This window comes from Drosophila montana, unplaced genomic scaffold, assembly GCF_035044405.1.
Source record: "Drosophila montana isolate Dmon_TW-CO22-7 unplaced genomic scaffold, ASM3504440v1 contig_1407_1, whole genome shotgun sequence".
NCBI lineage: Eukaryota > Metazoa > Arthropoda > Insecta > Diptera > Drosophilidae > Drosophila > Drosophila montana.
The window spans coordinates 67,301-86,803 of record NW_026996359.1 but is presented as its reverse complement, the minus strand read 5'-3'; the positions used below and the strand labels follow the sequence as shown (position 1 = coordinate 86,803).

The window sequence follows — 19,503 nt, the reverse complement described above, 5'->3', positions numbered from 1 at the left end:
AAAGCAAATGCATTTGCTCCGATATGAAAGGACTCTTAAATGCATTTAACAATAAAAAGAAAACCGATTCTAATTTCTAGCAAAATTCCAATTACTGAAAGTCTTTGTCAGCGTGCGACCATTGTCTGCTCTTTGGACTATAAAAAGATCAAACGGGAATTTAAACTATATCTTAAGTCTTAAGTTAAGTATTTGTGTATTGTCAATTTGATAGGGAAAAGCAAAAACTATTGTGTCGTGCATTTCTTTTGTTCAATTGAACGCACATCAACTTTTAGCAGCCATAAACAAACAAACAAAGAGCAAACTACAGTATAGATAAATGATAAAAGATAATAACAATTAACAACAGATACGTATTATATGTGTGCATGAATGTATTTACTACTAAATGTGTCCCCCCCCCCCCCCCCCCCCGCCCAGTTCCCAGTTTGGTGAAACATTTAAACGAATACGAAAACGAATCTCTAACTATGATATTTTCTATGCTATTGGTTTAAGGTATTACGATTATTTCTTGTATAAAGAGTATTATGTTATTCTGTTTTTTTTTTTTTGTTTTTTGTATATGTATTTCTTTCTTTCTCTCTCGGTTGATGGTTGGCATTTGCTCAATTTAGTTTAATTTAACGACAGCTCTCGCACTTTTTGCACCTACGTACCTATATATTAATTTAAGCATACAATAAAACAAACAAAACTATGTATTTATGTACTACGTACTACCCCAGCGCTCTCTCTACTATACACTCGTTATGTTTAAACACAACAACAACATAAACGACTATCGAACAAAACATTATCTCAGTGATTCTATATTTTCACCTCGAAAACACACTTAGATACTCTTATCAAAACAAAAAACACTCGAGTGACCAAAAGGTTGTAACAAATTTTTCGCTTTAAATTATAGCTCTCTCCTTATTTTTACATATTTTTTTTGTAATATTGTTATTTAAATTACAGTAGTCGCAGAGTAGAGCCTAATTTCATAAATATTCCAATTTCTAGAAGTCTCATTTTGCCAGAAAAAAAATTTAATTTTAATGAATTAAATTATTCATGCAATTTTAATAACTTTTTTAGACCAATTTAATGGTTTTTTATAAATTAAAATTTATAGTTTCTCATAGTAAGAACTTAAAGAAAAATATATAAAAGTTCAATATAATTTTTAAAAGTTCTCTCTCTTCTCGACTACTGTACTTTGTTTTTTATACTTTTGCGTTTAACAAAATTAGCATAAATTTTTAGAACTGAAATTGTAATTAAGTATACGGATTGATATTTACAAACGAATTATTTGGTAGCTGCGTACGTCCCCCCTTTTTGCAATATATATATATATATATAAATAATTGTGTATTATTTTGTATTTATATAACGATTAGTTTTCGTTTTTCGTGTTTCAAAAATAAAGTTATGATAATTCATATGAATAATATGCATAAAGCGTGTGTGCTTTCATTGTGCAAACGAATAATTTTATTTGATTAAATAGTTTTAGGTGATAAATATATAAGTATATGCATATAGATAGATATACGCTTATAAACGGATAGCGGCAGCTAATCCTGATTAGTGTTTAGTTGGGGTATCAATTTCTTTAAATATGATGAGAACTGCATTTGAATCTAACTAGAGCTGGTTGTGGTGGGCAGCGAGCCGAGCACCTCCTCAATGAAGCTGTCCGGCTGCTCGATCAGATCGAATAGACCTAAAAGAAAGAGATATTTATATAATGGAAATCCATGTATTTGTAAAGGCCGCAACTTACCCGCCACATCGCAGAACTCGCCAAATGAGGTGCAGGGCAAAAACTCCTTGGTAAAGGTTTGCAGTATGCGATCCGTATAGTCGAGCATGGCCTCATCATTTTTGCGTATATACTCAAATAGGGATGCGGGCCAGTCCTCCTCCTTGACGGTGCTGACCGTCCTGAAGAGCGTGTTGTACATCAAATCGACCAGCGCCCACATCATAAGGAACGGCTTATATACGCTATACTCTTTGGCCTGTCGATCCGCCGGCGACAGCAGCGCCTTGCACAGCACCGATGGCGATACATGGCGCGCCTGAGCCACAGCCACCAAATGTTTCAAATGCGCCAGCTTGTGCTTGTTCCACAACTCGCGACTGTGCAGGGAGAGGGATATGGTTAGCATGTAGAGTGGTCCGTCCACCTCATAGCCGCACTCCAGCCACTTGTCCGATGGCGCTGACGTTAAATAGTTAAGCAGCGTTTTGCTGTCCCGTGCAGCAGATCGAGAGGAGAGCAGCAAATAGACCGCATAGAAGAGCAGGTAGGGCACAAAGTGCATATTGGATTGGGGGCCACCGCCGCCGGCATCATCATGGAAGCTACGCTCCCAGGCGAAACGCATCAGCAACAGCTTCAGATCGTGCACGCTGCTGGCATAGGAGATGTCGCAACGTTGGGTGCTCTCCTGCATGTAGCTGCTGTGACGGGTCATGCAGCCGGAAAAGGCCGCCTCACCCACAGCCGGACCCCAAAGGGGCAACAGTCCGTTGCAGCGTGTGTTCGCATTTTGCAGGCTGGCGCGTTCCCATTCGTCGCGACCGCGGGTCAACCGTATGGCCGAGGTGTGACAATCCACATGCACCACATTAAAGTGGGTGACGGTGGTGTAGCCGATGGTTTTGCGCGACTTCAGCTCAAACTCCTCGACATTGCAGCGCTTGGTGAACGTATAGATGCCCAGCACCTTTTCCGGCTGGCAGGCGTAGCCCTCGCGACAAATAAAACAGGTGAGGCCCGTCTCGTCGCGCAGCTTCTCGATCTTCTGCAGTATGGAGCCCTTGGCCGTCACCTGGCCCTTCTCGTTGGTGCGCATGCCCAGGGCATCCAGTTGCTTCTCGCGCGTGGCCATCGCCAGGCGTTTCTTTTCGGCACGCGTAAAATCGCGCACCTGTTGAACGCGCGAAGCCGTCGCCGCATCTGTGCTGAGCGCCTCGAGCAGATTCTCGGCCAGACTGCCGACATGCTCGTCACTGGACACCTGCTCCAGGCGATGTATAATCGGTATTATGTCCTTGCTAATGGCCAGCTGTGTGGCCTCATGATGATTGGCCAGGCCGGTGAGGAAGCGCAGAATATACTTCAAGCTCGGACGCGAAATGAACTCCTTCAGCTCATCGGAGTCGGTGCGCAGCAGGGTGGGCTTCACGCACGGCGCGTGCTCCGTGATATAGGCCAAGGCGCGCTCCACAATGCCCAGGCCCACAATATAATCCTTCAGAGTGCCGCCAATGCAGTTGTGCTCGATCTGATTGGTCAGCACGCAGAAAAGTTCCAGCTTAAACTCTTCCTCGGTGGTGCGTTCGTTGTCAAAGCGATTAAAGTCCAGGGTGTGCTAGGAGCAAACAATAAGTAATGATAAATGGGAATAGCTAAAACCTCCTCACCTTGAAATGTTCGCAGAGCAGCGCCATTTTGACCTCGTTGCCGTAGACGAGCGCCGCCAGGACGCGTATAAGATGACGCAGCACGGAAGGATTATTGCGGACATTCGGGCAATCGGTGCAGGAGATCAATGCGCTCACATATTCCGGCCCGCCAAAGGTCAGCGAGAATTGCAGGAAGGAGTCGAGCGTATCACTGGCTGCCTTGGACAAGATGGTCTCCATAATCTCGAGCAGCTGTTCGGTGACGGCCGATTGTATGGAATCGTTTTCCGATTGCAAGCACATTTGCAGCACCTTCAGGAGGGTGTTGATGGCGCCAACCTCCGGCTGGCAGAGCACCTCCTGGCAGCGACGCACCTTCACACAGATGAGGAACAGCTTGAGCAGCACCTGGATGAGTTCACGCTGGCGCGAAATGCGCTGCAGGCTGCCGATGCGCTCCAGCATGACGCGCAGTCCATTGCAATCGGCTAGCACATTGGCCATGCGATACAGCTGCTCGGTGTCGACCTGCTCCTGGCTCTTGTTGTTTAATGTCTCCACGAATTCCTCGGTGGCATCGCCCAACAGTCCGCGCATGCGATAGACAATGCGCATGGCATCACGATCGCCGCCCTCGGCCAGCCACACCTTCTTGTACACATCCTTGACGGGCAGATCCAAGCTAATGATCTTGTTGTTCACCAGCAGCTCCATGCCGTTGTCATCCTCCAGCAGGGCAATCAGTTCGCAGTCGGTGCAGATTTTGTTTTTCACATCGCGCATTAATGGACCGAGGCCCACCTCGCTGGAGGGATACGGATTGCCGAGCATGCGTCCCTGCAGGAAGTCCTCCTGCTGCGGATCTTTCTCCAGCGTCATATAGAACTCGCTCTCATCGTGCTCCTCGGGATGTATTATCGAGTAGAGACGCTCGAATATAAAGACCGGCGTCTTGATGTCATTCATGCGCGTCTTCTCCACCGTATCGATGAGTATCTCCATAAAGGCGCGCGTCTCCTCCTCGGTGCCGCTGGTCATCTCCTCCAGCATTTCCAGCAGCTTCTCCTGGGCATCATCGATCAGACGCGTGCGCTGCACGACCAGACTGCGCAATGCCAAATAGCTCTCCAGCACAGGACCCAACAGACGCGTCTTGTAGGTGCGCCTGATGTTCGGGCACTCGAGGAACAGCCAAAGCAGCTCCACATACTGCCGCAACGCATAGCCCAGCGACAGATCCGAGGACAACGAATGCTCCTCCATGCGATGTATTTTACCAATTTCCACCGCCAGCAGTTGGGAGATTTCGCCGAGGACGCCGCGCAACACCAGATATTGCAGCCAGGGCGTCTCGGTGGCCACACTGCGATACAGGGTCAAGTACTCGGCGCTCGCCTCGCCCGCCTCGCCCACATGCCTGAGGAAGCCGGTGAGCATGTTGAGCGCCTGCTGCTTCCGTTCGCTGGTGCGGCACAGGCCGCTGAGCAGCGAGCAGGCCAGCTGGCGGCCGAAGCGCGAGTTCGCATTGAAGAGCAGCGGCTGTATCCATTTTGCGTTGAATACGAGCGGCTTGATGACCTTCTCCTTGTCCAGCACCTGTTGGCGCCAGCGATGTGCATACTTCTCGCCCAAAAAGGCGGCGCGCACCTCAGCACGTCGCCCGCCCTTGACAGGTGGTGCATCGCCCACCTGCGACTGTTGCTTGTTGCTGTTGTTGTTGCTGCTGATCCGCTGCTGCGGCTGCTGCTGCTGCTTGCCGCCTTCCTGGCGCTGATACTTGTTGGTGGGCATGCGACTGCTCCAGGCGCTGTACTCATGATTGCGATCGGAGCTGAGCCAGGCGCGATAATCGATCGTGTTGCCCTCCAGCAGCTTGATGCTGCACAGCTCCGTGGGACCCAAAGGCTGCTGTGGCTGTTGCTGCTGCTGCTGTTGTTGCTGCTGCTGCTGCTGCTGCTGCTGTTGTTGTTGTTGTTGTTGCTGCTGCGGTTGGTTATTGTTGTTCTTATTGCTCGGCAAAGCGGGGCAAATCAGGTTCTGCATGATGCGCAGGCAGGGATGCAGCACCGAAGTAACAGGACCACGTGGCAAACTATTTGAAGGAAAAGGTAAATATTATTATACAGATAAAATCTTTAGGACTTCAGGCGACCCACCGACAGTTGCTGATAAACAGCTCAAAGATGACCTTCAGCTTGTACTCCCAGCAGACGTCATCCTGGCCGAGCAGCACCTCCAGCAGCGTCATCTCCTGATGCACAGCCGCCTCCAGGCTAATCAAAGGTATAGCGCCCATCAGGGCATTCTTAACACGCGTTGTGACCAGCTGCAGTAGGTGCATGCAGGCCTCGGCATTGTCCTTGGTCAGCACGACGAGCAGATTGCGTACTTCCTCCTGGATTTGAGGCGTGCCACGACGCAAATTGTGCTCGGCCAGCTCGCTGACCAGACCCTGGCTGTAGAGCCCGACGCGACAGTCATAGTTGTAGGCCATGGCGCGCAGCAGAGTGAGGCACTGCTCGGTGGAGGCCAGGGCGCAGCCGTAGCAGCGATTCGTGGTATGATTCGATTCGGCACCCGAGGGCAGACTAACTACCGGCTGATCCTGCTGCTGGCGGTCATAGGCAACCAGTTCGCTGATGGAAAGAGACAATTGAAATGAAGATAATCCTTGGGATTGGATAAAGTGGGAGCTCACCTGCGGCAGGCCTTGACCTTTTGCACAATCTTGCTTAGCTCCTCAAAGCTGGTGCGCGACTCGACGCAGTATTTCTGGGCGAGCAGCTGTATGATCTTGTTCACCTGCGAGGTGCTGTGCACGCTGCCCATATTGTCCTCGACAAGGCGATCGCTGCTGCGATGCTCGGCCACCTTTTGGATGAGCAGCTCGAGCATCTGCTTGTTGGTCAACAGCTGGCGATAGATGCGATCGGCACGCTCCAGCGAGCTATGTATCAGCTGCACAGTCTTGGCGCGATCCTCGGCGGATTCGATGGGATCCACGGCGCAACAGACGCGCGCATACATGCTGAAGTCAAATTTGGCATACTTGCAGAAGCCGCACGAATGGCACAGGAACGGATCCTTCTCGTCGTAGTTGATGGCGCGGCACTTGTGGCATTGGAACACATTCTCGCCGCAGTTGCCACAGACGCCCGGATACGCTGGCACCGCTGCACTGCAGCGTGGACACTGCAAATTCTCGCTGGAACCGCTGACCGTCTCGTAAAAGTCAGCGAACTCGATCATCAGATTGCACGCGGTGATCGGCAGCGGGAAGTCAATCTTCAGCTCCGTCTGGCCCGACTGCAGGGAGACGGAGCGTGCCTTGTGCCAGAGCGCCGGACGATTCTTGAGCTCGACAACGGCCTGAACACTGCGATTGTTGTAGTACACGTTGATGGTGCGCACCATCTTGGAGCGCTTGAGATCGGCAATGCGCACAATTAGCTTCGAAATGGTGTGGCACTGCACGAGCTTGTAGATCATGGTGGTGGTCGTGTATTTGGAGTCCGACTTGACCGAGGGCAGCTTAATATTCGCCATGGGCACCTCCGGATTGTTGCACACCAGACACGGCTCCGATTCCAGGTAGTAGCCGTTCACCTGGCAGGGAAATTGACAAAGATTTGATGAGTATTTATTTGGAATATATTCCTGCCAGCACTCACCTGCAGTATGGACTCCAGCGTGGTATAGATGGGCGCATTGGGATGCTTGCAGAGCAGCTCGTTCTGCTGGCGCAGCACCTCGACTGCACGGGACACAAACTCCGGCAAACGGTCCGTAATGCTGCGCGTGCTAAGCGTCAGATAGCCGAGCAGATCAACAAACTGTGCCGTGCGACGACCATAGCTTGGCACCAGGGGCCACAGATTCCAGAAGATGCTGAGCAGCTTCTCGCGCTGACGCTCGTTCGCATGCTCAAAGAGACCCGTCATGAAGGAGTGCGCCTGCCAGCGCAACTGACTCACATTGTTCTCCAGCAGAAAGATGCGGACAAAGCGTATGATGAGCGCATCGCTGGCATAGCGAAAGATCTGGTGGACAAATGTGCTGCACTGGGCCGGATCAAATTTGGAGTAGTACGCGGTATCCGTATCCTCGCTCTTCTCGCGGTCGCCGCGCAGCTTGCTGCTGGTCGAGGCCTGCTGCGATTGCTGCTGCTGCTGCTGCTTGATGCCGGCCATGGGCTGGGGTATATTGCAGACAGCTGCTTGCAGCAGCTGAATAATGATGGGCGAGACGCCGTCGTCCAGCTGGTAGCAGGCGATCTCCATTAGCATGGCCAGGGCATCCTCGTGGACCACGCAAAACTTTTGCCAATTGCCGGTGCGCATTTGGCTGATCTCCTGGCAGGTGCGCAAATGCTCCGTCAGCTCCACCAGCGCATCGTAGCTGAGCAGCGGCGGATTGGCGTTATACGGAGCGCCGTTCTGCAGGAAAAATAAAATATATATAAAATGCTGCTAATCATCTAAAGAACTGGCACTTACCTTGGTGCTGACAATGCTGCAGACGCGTTTGACCACACGGAAGTGTGCATCCAGCGAATGTCCGTCGCGATACATGCGGAACTTCTCCTTGCTGCCGCAGATGTACATGAGGAGCTTGCGCACCTGGCGACGCAGCAGCGCATTCAGATTGAGCATCATGTACTCGCAGAGCGTAAAGGTCATCGCCTCGCAGAAGCCGCTGTCATAGTTGTCCGGATGGGCGCTGCTCAGGCGCAGAATCTGATACGGCAGACGCACAATAATCTCCGTGAGCAGTGCATCATACGACTCGAATATGTCCGGATAGTTTTTCAAATAATTGTGCGGTATGAGTATCGATATGTCCGGCTTGGGTCCATGCTTGATGGGCTTCAATAGCTGTCCCGCTGTGCCTGCGCCCGTGCCGGACGCATTGCCGCTGGCCGGCTGAGCAACTCCCGTGCCGCCGGCAGCATACGGATCACCGAGCACCTGCTTCCAGTGCACAAGCAGCGTATTGAGCGCCTCCAGGGCATAGACAAAGGCGCCGCTCTTGCTCAGAACATTCGCCGTGGTGCTGGCCACAAACGAGCTGTTGTCCTTGAACTGATGCGGCGGCGATGTGGTACCCGTCTGCTTGGACTTGGTTTTGCCCATCATGACGCCGAACAGCGAGAGCAGCGCCAGACGCACCTCGTTGCCGGGGCACTTGGTCTCCATCTGCAGAAAGTGGAAAGTTCAATTTATGTTGGGATTTATCAAAAGGATTTGCTCTCACCTTGGTGGCTGTGCCACGTTTGCCAATCTCCACGTACTCGACGAGCGCGGCGAGCAGATCCTGCAGCACCTGTTGATCCCGCTCGTTGTTGCCATTCAGATCCGTGGTCAGCATCAGGATGACCTGAATGAGCGGAATAGCCTGCAGGCCATTGCACAGATCAAACGTGCCTAGATGCTCGATGATGCTCTCCAGCACGGCGATTCTGTTGGGGATTGATTAAAGTTAGTTAAGTTAATTTATTAATTCGATTTCTTGACTTACCTCAGATCGTGCAGCTTGCTCAGCTTCTCGTCCTCGTTGATCTCGTTGTCCTCGCTGCTGCTCATGGCGCTGAGTGCTGCGACGCAGCCGCTGCTTGTGCCCGGCTGTTCTTGTTCTTGTTCCTGATCCTTGCTCTGGCGCGGCGGCGAGGCATTCGCATGATCACCAAAGTTGCTGCTGCGCGCCGAGGTGCCGCCAATGCTCTCGACTCCGCTGCCGCCGCTCTCGGAGCCACCGCTGCCCGCCGGTTCGGCGGGCGAGGTGCGCAGCGTGGAGCCATCTGTGGCCACATTGGAGCCCTCATCATCATCGGAGCCGGCTGCATCGCCGCTGGCCGCAGCATTGGCCGTGGCCGCCGCCGCCAGGCGTATGCCCTGCAAATTGGCCAGGCCCTGCTGCAGGGATTGCAGCGCATTCGCATCGCCGCCGTGCTGCTGCAGACTCAGCGCAATGGCAATGTCCATGATGGCCTCGTCGTCGGCGTCTTCGGGCAGGCCGAGCAGTCGCGGAAAGCCGCCGCCCATGAAGGCCTCCAGATTGAGCATCTGCTGCTGTCGTTGCTGCTGCTGCTGATTAACGCCCGCTGCATCCGCATCCAGCAGAGCATCAACGCCAGCGCCAGCGGAGGCATCTACAGCCGCTGCGGCGGCCTCCTCAATTATATCGCTGGCCGCCTGCGAGGCGGCGCCCTGCAAAGCGCTCAAATTGTGGCTGCTGATGGCCGAGGCCGACGGCGTGGGCGTCGAGCAGGCGGGCGGCGTGGTCACAATGGCCACCTTGCGGCGCTTCATGCGCGGACTGAGCAGCAGAATGAGCGCTTCCTTGGCGCTGTGACTAATCACGCTCGCGTCGTGCTTGAGCAGCTCAATGAAGTACTTGGTCATGCGACCCACTTGACTGGCATCGGCCAGCGCAAATCCGTACATAATCTCCACCAGGCAGTGGACAATCGTCTCCGTCTGGCAGAGACCGCGTCGCACAATATTCGTGGGCTCATCCAGCGCCGGCGTCACCTTATGCAGCTCCAGCACCATGGCCATCAGGGCTGGCACAATATCGTAGCTGCACTCGGCGCAGATCTTGGCCAGCGATTGCGGACGGGCGTTGGCAATGCCGCGCACGAGCAGTATCAGGCGATAGAAGGCCTCCGGATCGATTTCCTGCAGCGTGTCCAGCTGCGTCAGTTTCGGCTGCGTTGCCTGCAGCTCGCCGTGCACAAATTGCAGCAGAACGCTATCCTTGTAGGCATGATAGGCACCACGGCTGCCGTACAATGTGGCCAGGACATAGCGTGCCTGTGTCTGCACGGGATTCGGTGTGGGCAGCAGCAGCAAGGCGCTCGCCGTCTTGATGGCCTTCTGGCGCATGGCCAGCGCGACGGCGCCGCCATTGCCGAGTAAATTGAGCGCACAGTCGAGCACCTCCAGCAGATGGGTGCACATGCGATCCAGTTGGGTGATGCTATTGAAGCCTTCGCCGAAATTGGCCGCGCTGGCGGGCAAGGCAACGGCTGCGGCCGTGCTGGCGTTGCCCGCTGTGGCCGGCAGCTCCTCGCTGTCGTCCGGCCAGCCGACCAGCTCCTTGGACTTGCCGTACACCTCGATGCAGTCGAGCAGGGTGACATGCTCCGGATCCTGAGACTTGGCAAAGCACACCTTGAGCAGCTTATCCGACTGCAGCATCTCCTCGCGGGTTAGCGGTATATCGAACCAGCGTGCCCGGCGCACGGGCGTGGCCACCGTGCGTCCCAATATGCTCACGGATTGCGGTGCGCGTTGAGCATCCTGTGTGCCCAGCAGGACGCGTATGCCCACCATAACGACATTGGGATCATTGTTGAGCACCTCCAGCGTAAAGCCATTGGACCGGGTGCTGGCCACGAACATGCCCGTGGAGAAGAGACGTGTCTTCAGCTTTTGCTTGTTGTATATCTGGAGCAGATCGTTGCCGCCAAACTCCACATCGGCCAGCATGTTGCAGTGCTCGAAGAAATCAATGGGGAAAACGGGAACGCCGCCCGATGTCAACTGCTTTTGCTGACCAGCTCCAGCTCCGACTCCAGCAGCACCTGGAGCATTGCCCGAAGCACCGCCACCAGATTTACGTGGCAACTTGTTGGGCTTGCTCGATTTGGGACTCGTGGCGGACAGGGAGCTGCCGCTTTTGGCCAGCAGCGTGGCGGAGTACAGCTGATTGCCCAGCGGCTGGACGCGCGGCGACAGCCAGAAGCTGGTGTGCTCCGGCTGGGCAGAGAAGATGCGCAGGCTGCCGTCCTCGCAGAGCAGCAGCAGCGTGGTCTTCTCGGTGCCGGCCACGGAATGACGTATGCCGACCACGTCCATGATGCGCGACTTGGCCGACTGCGCCTTGATCTCCTGCATGTAGATGAGCTCCGGCGTGAGCATTAATATAATTGGATTATTTGAGGTCTGCATGTTGGCATAGATGAGGCCGGGATGGCCGGCGACCTCGGTCCACTGCACCAGCGGCTGGAGCGGACCCTTCGATGAGGATTTACTAACTGCCGAATTGGTGTCCAGATGATAGATGCCCTTGACGCCCTGATTGACGTTCGTCAGCGGCGAGACAAAGCTGCGACCAGAGGCATAGCTATAGAAGAGTAACTGCAGCGCATGCGAGTAGTAAATGGAGACACCGCCGCCGCCCACCTGCCCGTTGACATCCTTGATATGATGATGGCTCAGCTCCAGCGTATTGGTCACATAAAAGTCACCGTGCACGGCCAGACTCTGTTCGTCCAGGGCCTGGTAATAGATGTAGCCGCTGCTGGCAAATGTCAGCATATAATAGGCGCCCTCCTGGTACATGAAGGTGCAGTCGCGTATTTTGCCCACCGCAACAAGATAATAGTACTTCGGACTGTATGCATCCAGTGCGAGGTCGTAGATCTTCACGTAGTCCGAGGTGACCAGCGCGAGCAGCGTCTGCGAGCCGGGCAGCCAGACGGCCTTCTTGATGTAGTTGCCATTGTCCAGCTGCGGCGTGACCACGATGTGCTCATTGGTGCTGCCGCTGCTCGAGAAGGTCAGCACATGGCATTCCTTGAGGCCGCACACGGCCAGGCAATCCTCATTGCAGGGATTGGCGGCCAGCGAGAGCACGGTGCACGCTATGGGCGCCGAGCTGAGCTGTGTGAGCGTCAGCTTGCGCTTGGAGGCGTCCGCCTGTTTGAGCAGCGCCGACAGCTGCAATATGGTAACCTTGCCCTTCTCATGGGACACGGCCAGCTGCTGGCGTCGGCCATGTGGCGACGACAGGCAGCAGAAGGCGACACGTCGCACAACGCCCGATGAAATGAGATGTTTGATTGTCTGGCCCTGATCGCCCGAGTAGTTCATGCGCACATTCTCGAAGGCGCCCTCCTGGGAGCCCAGCGTGGCGAACATGAGCTGATCCGTGACCTGAAAATAAAGGAAACCAATTAATATTAAACCATCTTTAAATGGTTGCAGGGCACAACATGAAATGCTGGTCAGACTACGCACCTGGAAACTCTGATCCAGCTGATGCAGTCGCTCCAGTGCGGCCGTTGCGCGCTTGTGACAGCCCACAATCGAGTAGAGAGTGCAATTCTCGCGAATCGAGGGCAGCAGCACATCAAAGTACTCGAGAATGCAGCGCACGACGAGCAGCCATTGATCGGGATGCTGCAGTGCCTCGCGATGCGGCTCCAGCAATTTGCCGAGCAGAGCAATGCGCTCGTTGCTCAGCGAATCCTTGCGTACTTGTGTGGGCGGCGATGGACGCTTCTTGCCGGCGGCCAGCAGGCTCATGTGAGCCGAGACATAGCCATCGCGTGCATCGCAGCCGCTGGTGGGCAGACGGCGGCTAAGCGCCTGGCAGGAGCCGTCCTCCTTGGCGCCGCAATCGCAAAAGAAATTGCCGTATTTGGCATAGCTGACATCGTGACCCTTGTGACAGACGCGGGCGCAAACGGAGCAGACGCCTACGGTGTTGATCATGTTGCAGGTGTGGCAATGATACCAATGCTGGTTCATGAACTCCTTTTGGGTCTGCGAGAAGGTGCACAGCTTGTTGTTCAGCGTATCCTCATCGGAGTCGTCCAGCAGCGAATCCTGCTCCTGCTGGTCATCCACCAGCTCGTCGTACAGCTCATCAATGTCCGACTGCAGCTCATCATCCCAGGGCGGCATATGCTGACGGCTGCCCCGATACCCAATGCCCTGCAGCAGCTCGCTGAGGTAGCGCAACAGAGCACTTACATTTTCCGCATGACGCAACTGTTTGTCCGGCAGCTGCAGCTTGGCCAGCTCCAGCCAGAGTAGCGTCGTATTAAACAATGCCACATGGCCGCGTGCGGGCGCTGCATCCGCCAGCGTGATCATAATCTGCAGCACGTCCGCAAAATCGCAGCCATCCTGCGGCGGCGTTATCAACGTTTGTCCCAGCTGCAGCAGCGCCTGGAAAAGCGGCGGCGCCAGCTGAGCAGCTGCCGGCTGATCCCGCACCAGCGATTTGACAAAGCTCAGCAGGAGCGCGCCGTTGCGCGGCTGTGTGCTGGCGCTTGGCTGATCGCAGGCCTGCGAGGAGTCCTCGGACTGATTATTGGGCTGATTTGTGCCCTGCCACAGACTCAGGATCTGCGATGTATTGGGCGCCGCATTGCCTGTGCCCGCGCAGTCATAGTCAATGTCCATGGCATCCAGCTGATCCGATATGCTGGGCATGGCCGAAACGGTGGCCATATTAGTTGGTGTCTGTGCATTGCTGCTCGAGCTGCTCGAGGGCTGCATAATGCTCGTCAAGAGCTTGCAGGAAGCCTCGCAGCTGCTGCTGTTGGCCGCGGCGCCGACCACATTGGGTCCATAGATGATGTGCGCCAGCCAAAGCTTGAGACGCGCCACATCCACGCTGGCCAGGCCGGCAAAGCAGTCGACCAGTTCCTCGTGCTGGAAATGGGCATCCGGCTGTGCCGCCTGCTCAAACAGACGCTCCACAAACTGCAGCATCTTGCGGGCATAGCTCAGCGGCAGCGTTGTGCCCGTAAAGGAGAGCAACAGGGTGGTCAAGCTGCCGGCGCGCTGCTCCTTGAAGAAGTGCCGCATGGCCTGGACAGCGGTGGGCACATCCAGCATTTTAATCATGGTCTTGAGCACGGCAAACAACATCGATTCATTGAAGAGTGCGCGCTGCTCCTGTTGCTCAGCAACAGCTCCCGTTGCCGGCGGCTGCTTCAGCTCGGCGGCAAATTCAATCAACATGTCATAACAGTGTCCGATCATGTGCTCGAAGAGCAGCTGCTTGTGCGCCTCGTTGGTCAGGCCGTGCAGAATCTCGCGCAGGCACTGTTCGCTCTGGCTCTGCAGATAATCGGTGCGCATGTCCATCATCGAGGCAATCAGCAGCGGCTTCAGCTGCGTCTCCACATCGCCAATCGCTGTGCAGAAGGGCAGCAGCAGCTCCAGCAGATGCAAAATGGACTTCAAGCAATGCTTCAGCGTGTGCAGCGTGGAGTACGTCGTGGACTTGGTCAGCTCTGTGATGTGCGCATCGATAACGTTCAGCGTGTAGGGTTCCACGGGATGCTGTTTGCCATTGAAGGCTTCGTCGTTGACCAGCAGACATTTGGGCCACTCGTTGGCAATCAGCTGCTTGTCCTCGTTGGGCAACAGCTTGAGGAAGGCCGCGTGCAGCTCCAGCATAATCGCCGGCTTGTCGCTCACCACGGGTACTATCAGATTGAGCGTCTGCTCCGGCGTATTGCTGGACAGCTGCTTCAGCATCTGGGCGCGTACAATATTCGAGATGAGACTGTAGGAGTCCATCAACTTGAGCAGCAGCTCGTTGCTTAGCTGCGTGCGCTCGAGCAGCTCTCCCGGCGTGAGTATGTTGTCCTCCGTGAGCTTCGATTGCTGCTCATCGATGGACTCGCTGGAGGAGTAGAGCTCCGGGTCGGTGGCAGCGCTGGAATTCTCACGCTCGCGACTCTCTGATGTGATGCTGTCGCTGTCGCTCTCCTTGCGCTGCACCTTGAAGCCCTCCTTGTCGGCCCAGGCCACGGCCTGCATGTGGGCAACCAGCGCATCCAAAAGAATCAGATCGGAGAGACGAGGATTTTGTGAAGCTGTAAGACGAAATATTAATATTAATCATGGTGAATATAAAAGATGGTATATCGAATTATTTTCCTGCTTTTAATACCTTTGTTCAGCTGCTTGTTGAACGCCTCCACGCCCAGAATGGTCTGTTTGAGGCTGTAGCGTATGTCGGCGGTGCGATCGCCGACCTGTGCCCACAAGGACTCGGCATACTGTGTGTACATGCCCTGCTTGATCAGACTATTGACCACCAGGTAGTGCGAATAGACCAAGGGGCAGCGTATGCTCCAGAGCAGCGAATGCAGATTGGGCGCACTTTCGGTTTTCAGCGATTCCACATGCGATGTGGACGGCGGCAGGCCGAGCAGCAGTTTCCAGGCAATGCTAAAGCAATACTGCATCGCGCACAGATTGTGCAGGTTGTCCTTGTCCTTGGTGTAGGCGGACATGTCCGTAATGGCCAGTATATCGATGAGTGCATCCACCAGCAATGGATACTTCAGTTTATCGGGCGTGCACAATATGAAATTCCAGGCTAAGCCATCCAATTTGAACTCCTGAGCCCAGTGGGGCTTAGCGGGATCTGCCGTGACCAGCGAGTAAAACGTGGGACGAATGCCTGAAAAGAAAAGGAACTATCAGTGGGAAAGTCTCTTAATTATTAAAGTACTCTTTACTTGAGGTCAGGTCGCCCACAGTGGAGTTCCGGAACTTTTCCTCGATGTCGTGGCGGCAATAGGAGGTCAACTTGGTGCGACTATTTAGAAGATCGGTAATCTTTTGGGTATCCGGCATGCTGCTCACGCTGAACAGATTCCAGCGCACCTGATCGAGCAGTTCAGGAGGCGCATTGTACAGATGCTTCATGAGATACTCCAGGAAGAGCAGCAGACGGGAGAGCAGCATCATCTGGCTATTGCGCACGGTGCGCTCGCCGCTGATGCCGCGACAGACGTCGGCACAGCGGATGACGCCGCCGGCGGTCAGCAGCAAAATGGACTTCTTCTGCATCAGATTGAGCGAGTGGAACAGGAAGAGCAACAGCTGCGCATGTTCAATATTTAAATCCTCGAATTCCGTGTCGCTGGCATTGGCAGCCGAGCAGACGCCATCGACCAGCGTGTTGATCAGACGATGCCAGACGGACAAGCAGGCCGCCTCCTTCTCATGCGTTGGCTTCAGCAACAGGATCTGCACCAGCACCGACAACGTGCTCGGATAGACCTGCAGTGGCCAGCTGTTGGTGTCCGTGGACCAGGGTGAGATCGCCAAGTGCTGCAGCAGATTTGATTGCAGCTGCTCCGAGAGCAACGACGTCGAGATCAAGTTGTGTATATAACGTCCTGCGGCGCCCGAGAAGCGTATCATGGCCGATTGCCAATTGGAGCAGTTGCCCTCACCAGAGCCCCCGCCGCCGCCGCCGCTGTTGCCACCAGCCTCCTGACGCATAACATCACGATCAAAGTCTTTTATAATGTTGGCCATGAGCAGCATTTGCTGATCGCTGACGCCCGCCTTCACATAGCGCTGCATGTAGGCATGACGATTGGCCAAAAATTGATCCAGGAAACAGAAGATGTCTGCAGCCAAGTCCAGATATTCATGTGGCTCGTCCAGCTTGGGCACCAGCGCAGATTTTTGTTCGCCGCTACGCTCCTGGGCATTGGCATTGTCATCGTGCGTTTCCGGCGACAGGGTTTCCTTGAACCAATGCCCCAAATAGCTCTCGCTATCATCCTCCTCTGAATTGTCCGAGCAGGAGAGCGAATCATTGAAATAGGTCGTCGAATCGGAGTAGCTAATCGGTTCGCATTCGGTGCGATCTTTGGTATTGGCGCGCTTCAAGGTGCACGCCTTGCGATAGGCCACAGTTGCCAGGAACGTGAAGAGCTGATGCAACGTGGCCGTGTTCAGAACGCGTACAATACGCTGCAGGGCCGTGTAATTTTGCAGTATATCAAATTGTGCCGGCTCCACGTCCACGCTGGCGCTCTGAGCCGATGCAGTGCCGCAGGCAGATTCAATCTTCAGATCATCTATCAGCTCGGAGAGCAGCTTAATGCTGTGGTTGGCAATGGCCGCATTAAGCTCGCCAAAGCCTTGCTGCACCTTGAACAGATTAACACGCGCTATGGGCGTACTGGGCGTGGCAGTCGGAGTTTCGGTTGCACTGGCAGCAGTTTTCCCCTGTGCCGCTGCGCTGCTGCTGCCAGATGCGCCCATGGCACCTTGGATGCCGCTGATGAGCAACCAGGAGCCGTAGCACAAATGATTCTGATAGACATGCATGCGTGCCGAGGCCCTGAACATCTCGCCGATGCTCGTGTAGATCTCCAGCGCCTTGTTCACAATGGTGCAGGCCTGTTCCTCGAAATCGTCGTGATCCTTGCCGCCGCCAGCTGAAGGATTGCTGTTGCCGCCGCCGCTGCCCTGGCTTGTTGATGCAGCTGCTGGCTGCTGCTTCTGCGATCCGCCGCTGGCCTGGCACATGCTCAGCACACTGGCAGCTATGGAGGTCAGCACAGCATTGTACAACGCCGCAATGCCGCACATCGACAGCTTCTCGATGCGGCTCGGTGTCAGCGGCTGCAGCGCAATCAGCGAATGCGCCTGTCCCAGTATGGACAGATCGGTTAGCATATGTGCCATGGCCGACTTGACGGCGCTGGCTTCCAACTGGGTCAAAGGCAAATACAGCGGCTTGCCGCCCACAATTGTCTCCTGGTATTTGGAGCGATAGCGATTGAGTATAGGCAAGCCCACGCCCACATCGAGCAACGTGTCCACGCCGTTCTGTTCCTGAAAGTACTCGACATTCGCTGCCAAGAGTTGTTCCTGCGAGAGAGAAGATTGTGTTGTGAATGAAAACTTGACAAAATAAAAAAAAAGTGGTATTTGGCGAGCCAGAGATTAAAGATGAGCTGAGAGAGATCATTAGCTCAACTCCTTCTCCTGCTCAATAATATGTGTACTTATATCTAACAATTATAATATCCTCTGCAGGATAAATATGATAAATTGCTTACGGTGCAATCGCTGATCTCTTCGCTCAATGGCACCCAGGTCATTTTGCCGGGCTCTAGAGGCGCCAGCAACTGTTGCAATATAACCGTTGAGAGATCTGAACGCGAACGTTTAATCTCCGATTTGGGCGACTCCTTTTCGGTGCCGGGGCCGCTGCTGGAGACGCTGCTGCTGCTGCCGATGCTCTTGCTGTTGGATTCCGGATGCTTGGCGCTCTTCAGGATCGCTGCCACGGCATTATAGTCGAATTGTGTGGCGCCCGAGCCTGGGGCGACGCTCTCGCGACCCTCGCACAGCATCTTCAGTGCGACCAGCAGCCATTTGATCTCATACACAGACACCTTCGGCAATCTGAAGAGTATGAAACGGATGAGCACCGCGCTGGCATCGTGCAATTGTGATATTTGCGTCTGGCATACTGAGAAAACGAAAATATACAAAGAAAATGCATAAGTACGTATAACAATGCGCGACTAGAAGATATCCTGTACTCAGCTGCGAGCTGCCGTAATAAGTATATATATATATTTATAAATTTTTTTTTATGTATATACTTTTTCACATAACCAATAGGATTCATGGGTGCACCTTAAAACAAAGGCTAACCGCATGAGTCATGCGTTAAAATTGCATATCTCTAGCTAATTCTGGGAAGAAAAAAAATCATTACGAGGGGGGGCGAGGAGGTGGGGATACTTACTTGACTTGATTTGCATGAGCTTATCGGCTGCCAGAGCCGCAAATGCTGTGTAAAATTGTGTGTAATTGCTTTCATCGTCGAAAAATTCATGTTCACTGCAAAAATCCAAATTGGAAATAGAAATTTTATTGGGAAACTTAAAAAGTTTCGTCACAGCAGGTCGCCATATTTAATTTTGCAAGTCACCTTGCAGGCAAATTTTCAACTGCGCCATTTCGCCATCAAATGTAAATTTTAATTATTAATTTTATATGCACTCACCATCTGGTAATCGCTTTTAGTAAATTTGATATTTCATTTTTGTTTAAAGCGCTTGTACGGTTTGATAAAAGTGGTTTTACAACCGAATTCCAATCCGTACCTCCGCTGTGCGCCGACATTTTTTTAACTCTGACGTCCCTTTTTTTTTGCTCGTCTTCTTCTTCTTCAAGTTCGATTGCTTTGCGACTGTCAACGGTGCGCTTGCTTTGGTGCTTGATTTAGCGGTACCTTTGTTGTGGCGTATTCTTTGTTTACGTATGTAACGAAAAAGGGAAGACGTATAATTTTTGGAGAGTTGTGTGTGACACACCTTTCGTGCACAGCCGTTAGTGTTGGTAAAGAGATTTGCAAATTTCCACAAAAATTAAATATTAAATTTATGTAAGTACATTAGATAAAAATCATAACGCGTACAAATAGTATAAATATTCTATTACCTACAAAAATAAATAGGCGACGCATACTTTGTTATTGAAAAATAATAACGTACAATCGCATTGACATTTGTTTCCC

At 53.3% G+C, this 19,503-nt stretch overlaps 1 protein-coding gene across 1 annotated transcript; it reads right to left on the bottom strand.

Moving 5' to 3' along the window:
• Positions 1-1,462: 1,462 nt before the first annotated feature.
• On the bottom strand, positions 1,463-19,394 carry poe (E3 ubiquitin-protein ligase-like protein poe). Its single transcript, XM_064681488.1, has 15 exons — positions 18,991-19,394; positions 18,730-18,824; positions 18,032-18,447; positions 15,683-17,840; positions 15,109-15,624; positions 12,432-15,031; positions 8,926-12,347; positions 8,662-8,866; positions 7,905-8,603; positions 7,080-7,844; positions 6,107-7,014; positions 5,565-6,044; positions 3,427-5,500; positions 1,778-3,374; positions 1,463-1,717 (listed from the first exon to the last, which is right to left on the bottom strand). Exons 1-15 carry the CDS (start codon positions 19,107-19,109, stop codon positions 1,635-1,637), a joined length of 16,137 nt encoding a protein of 5,378 aa, XP_064537558.1. The 5' UTR covers positions 19,110-19,394; the 3' UTR covers positions 1,463-1,634.
• Between the last annotated feature and the right edge of the window lie 109 nt (positions 19,395-19,503).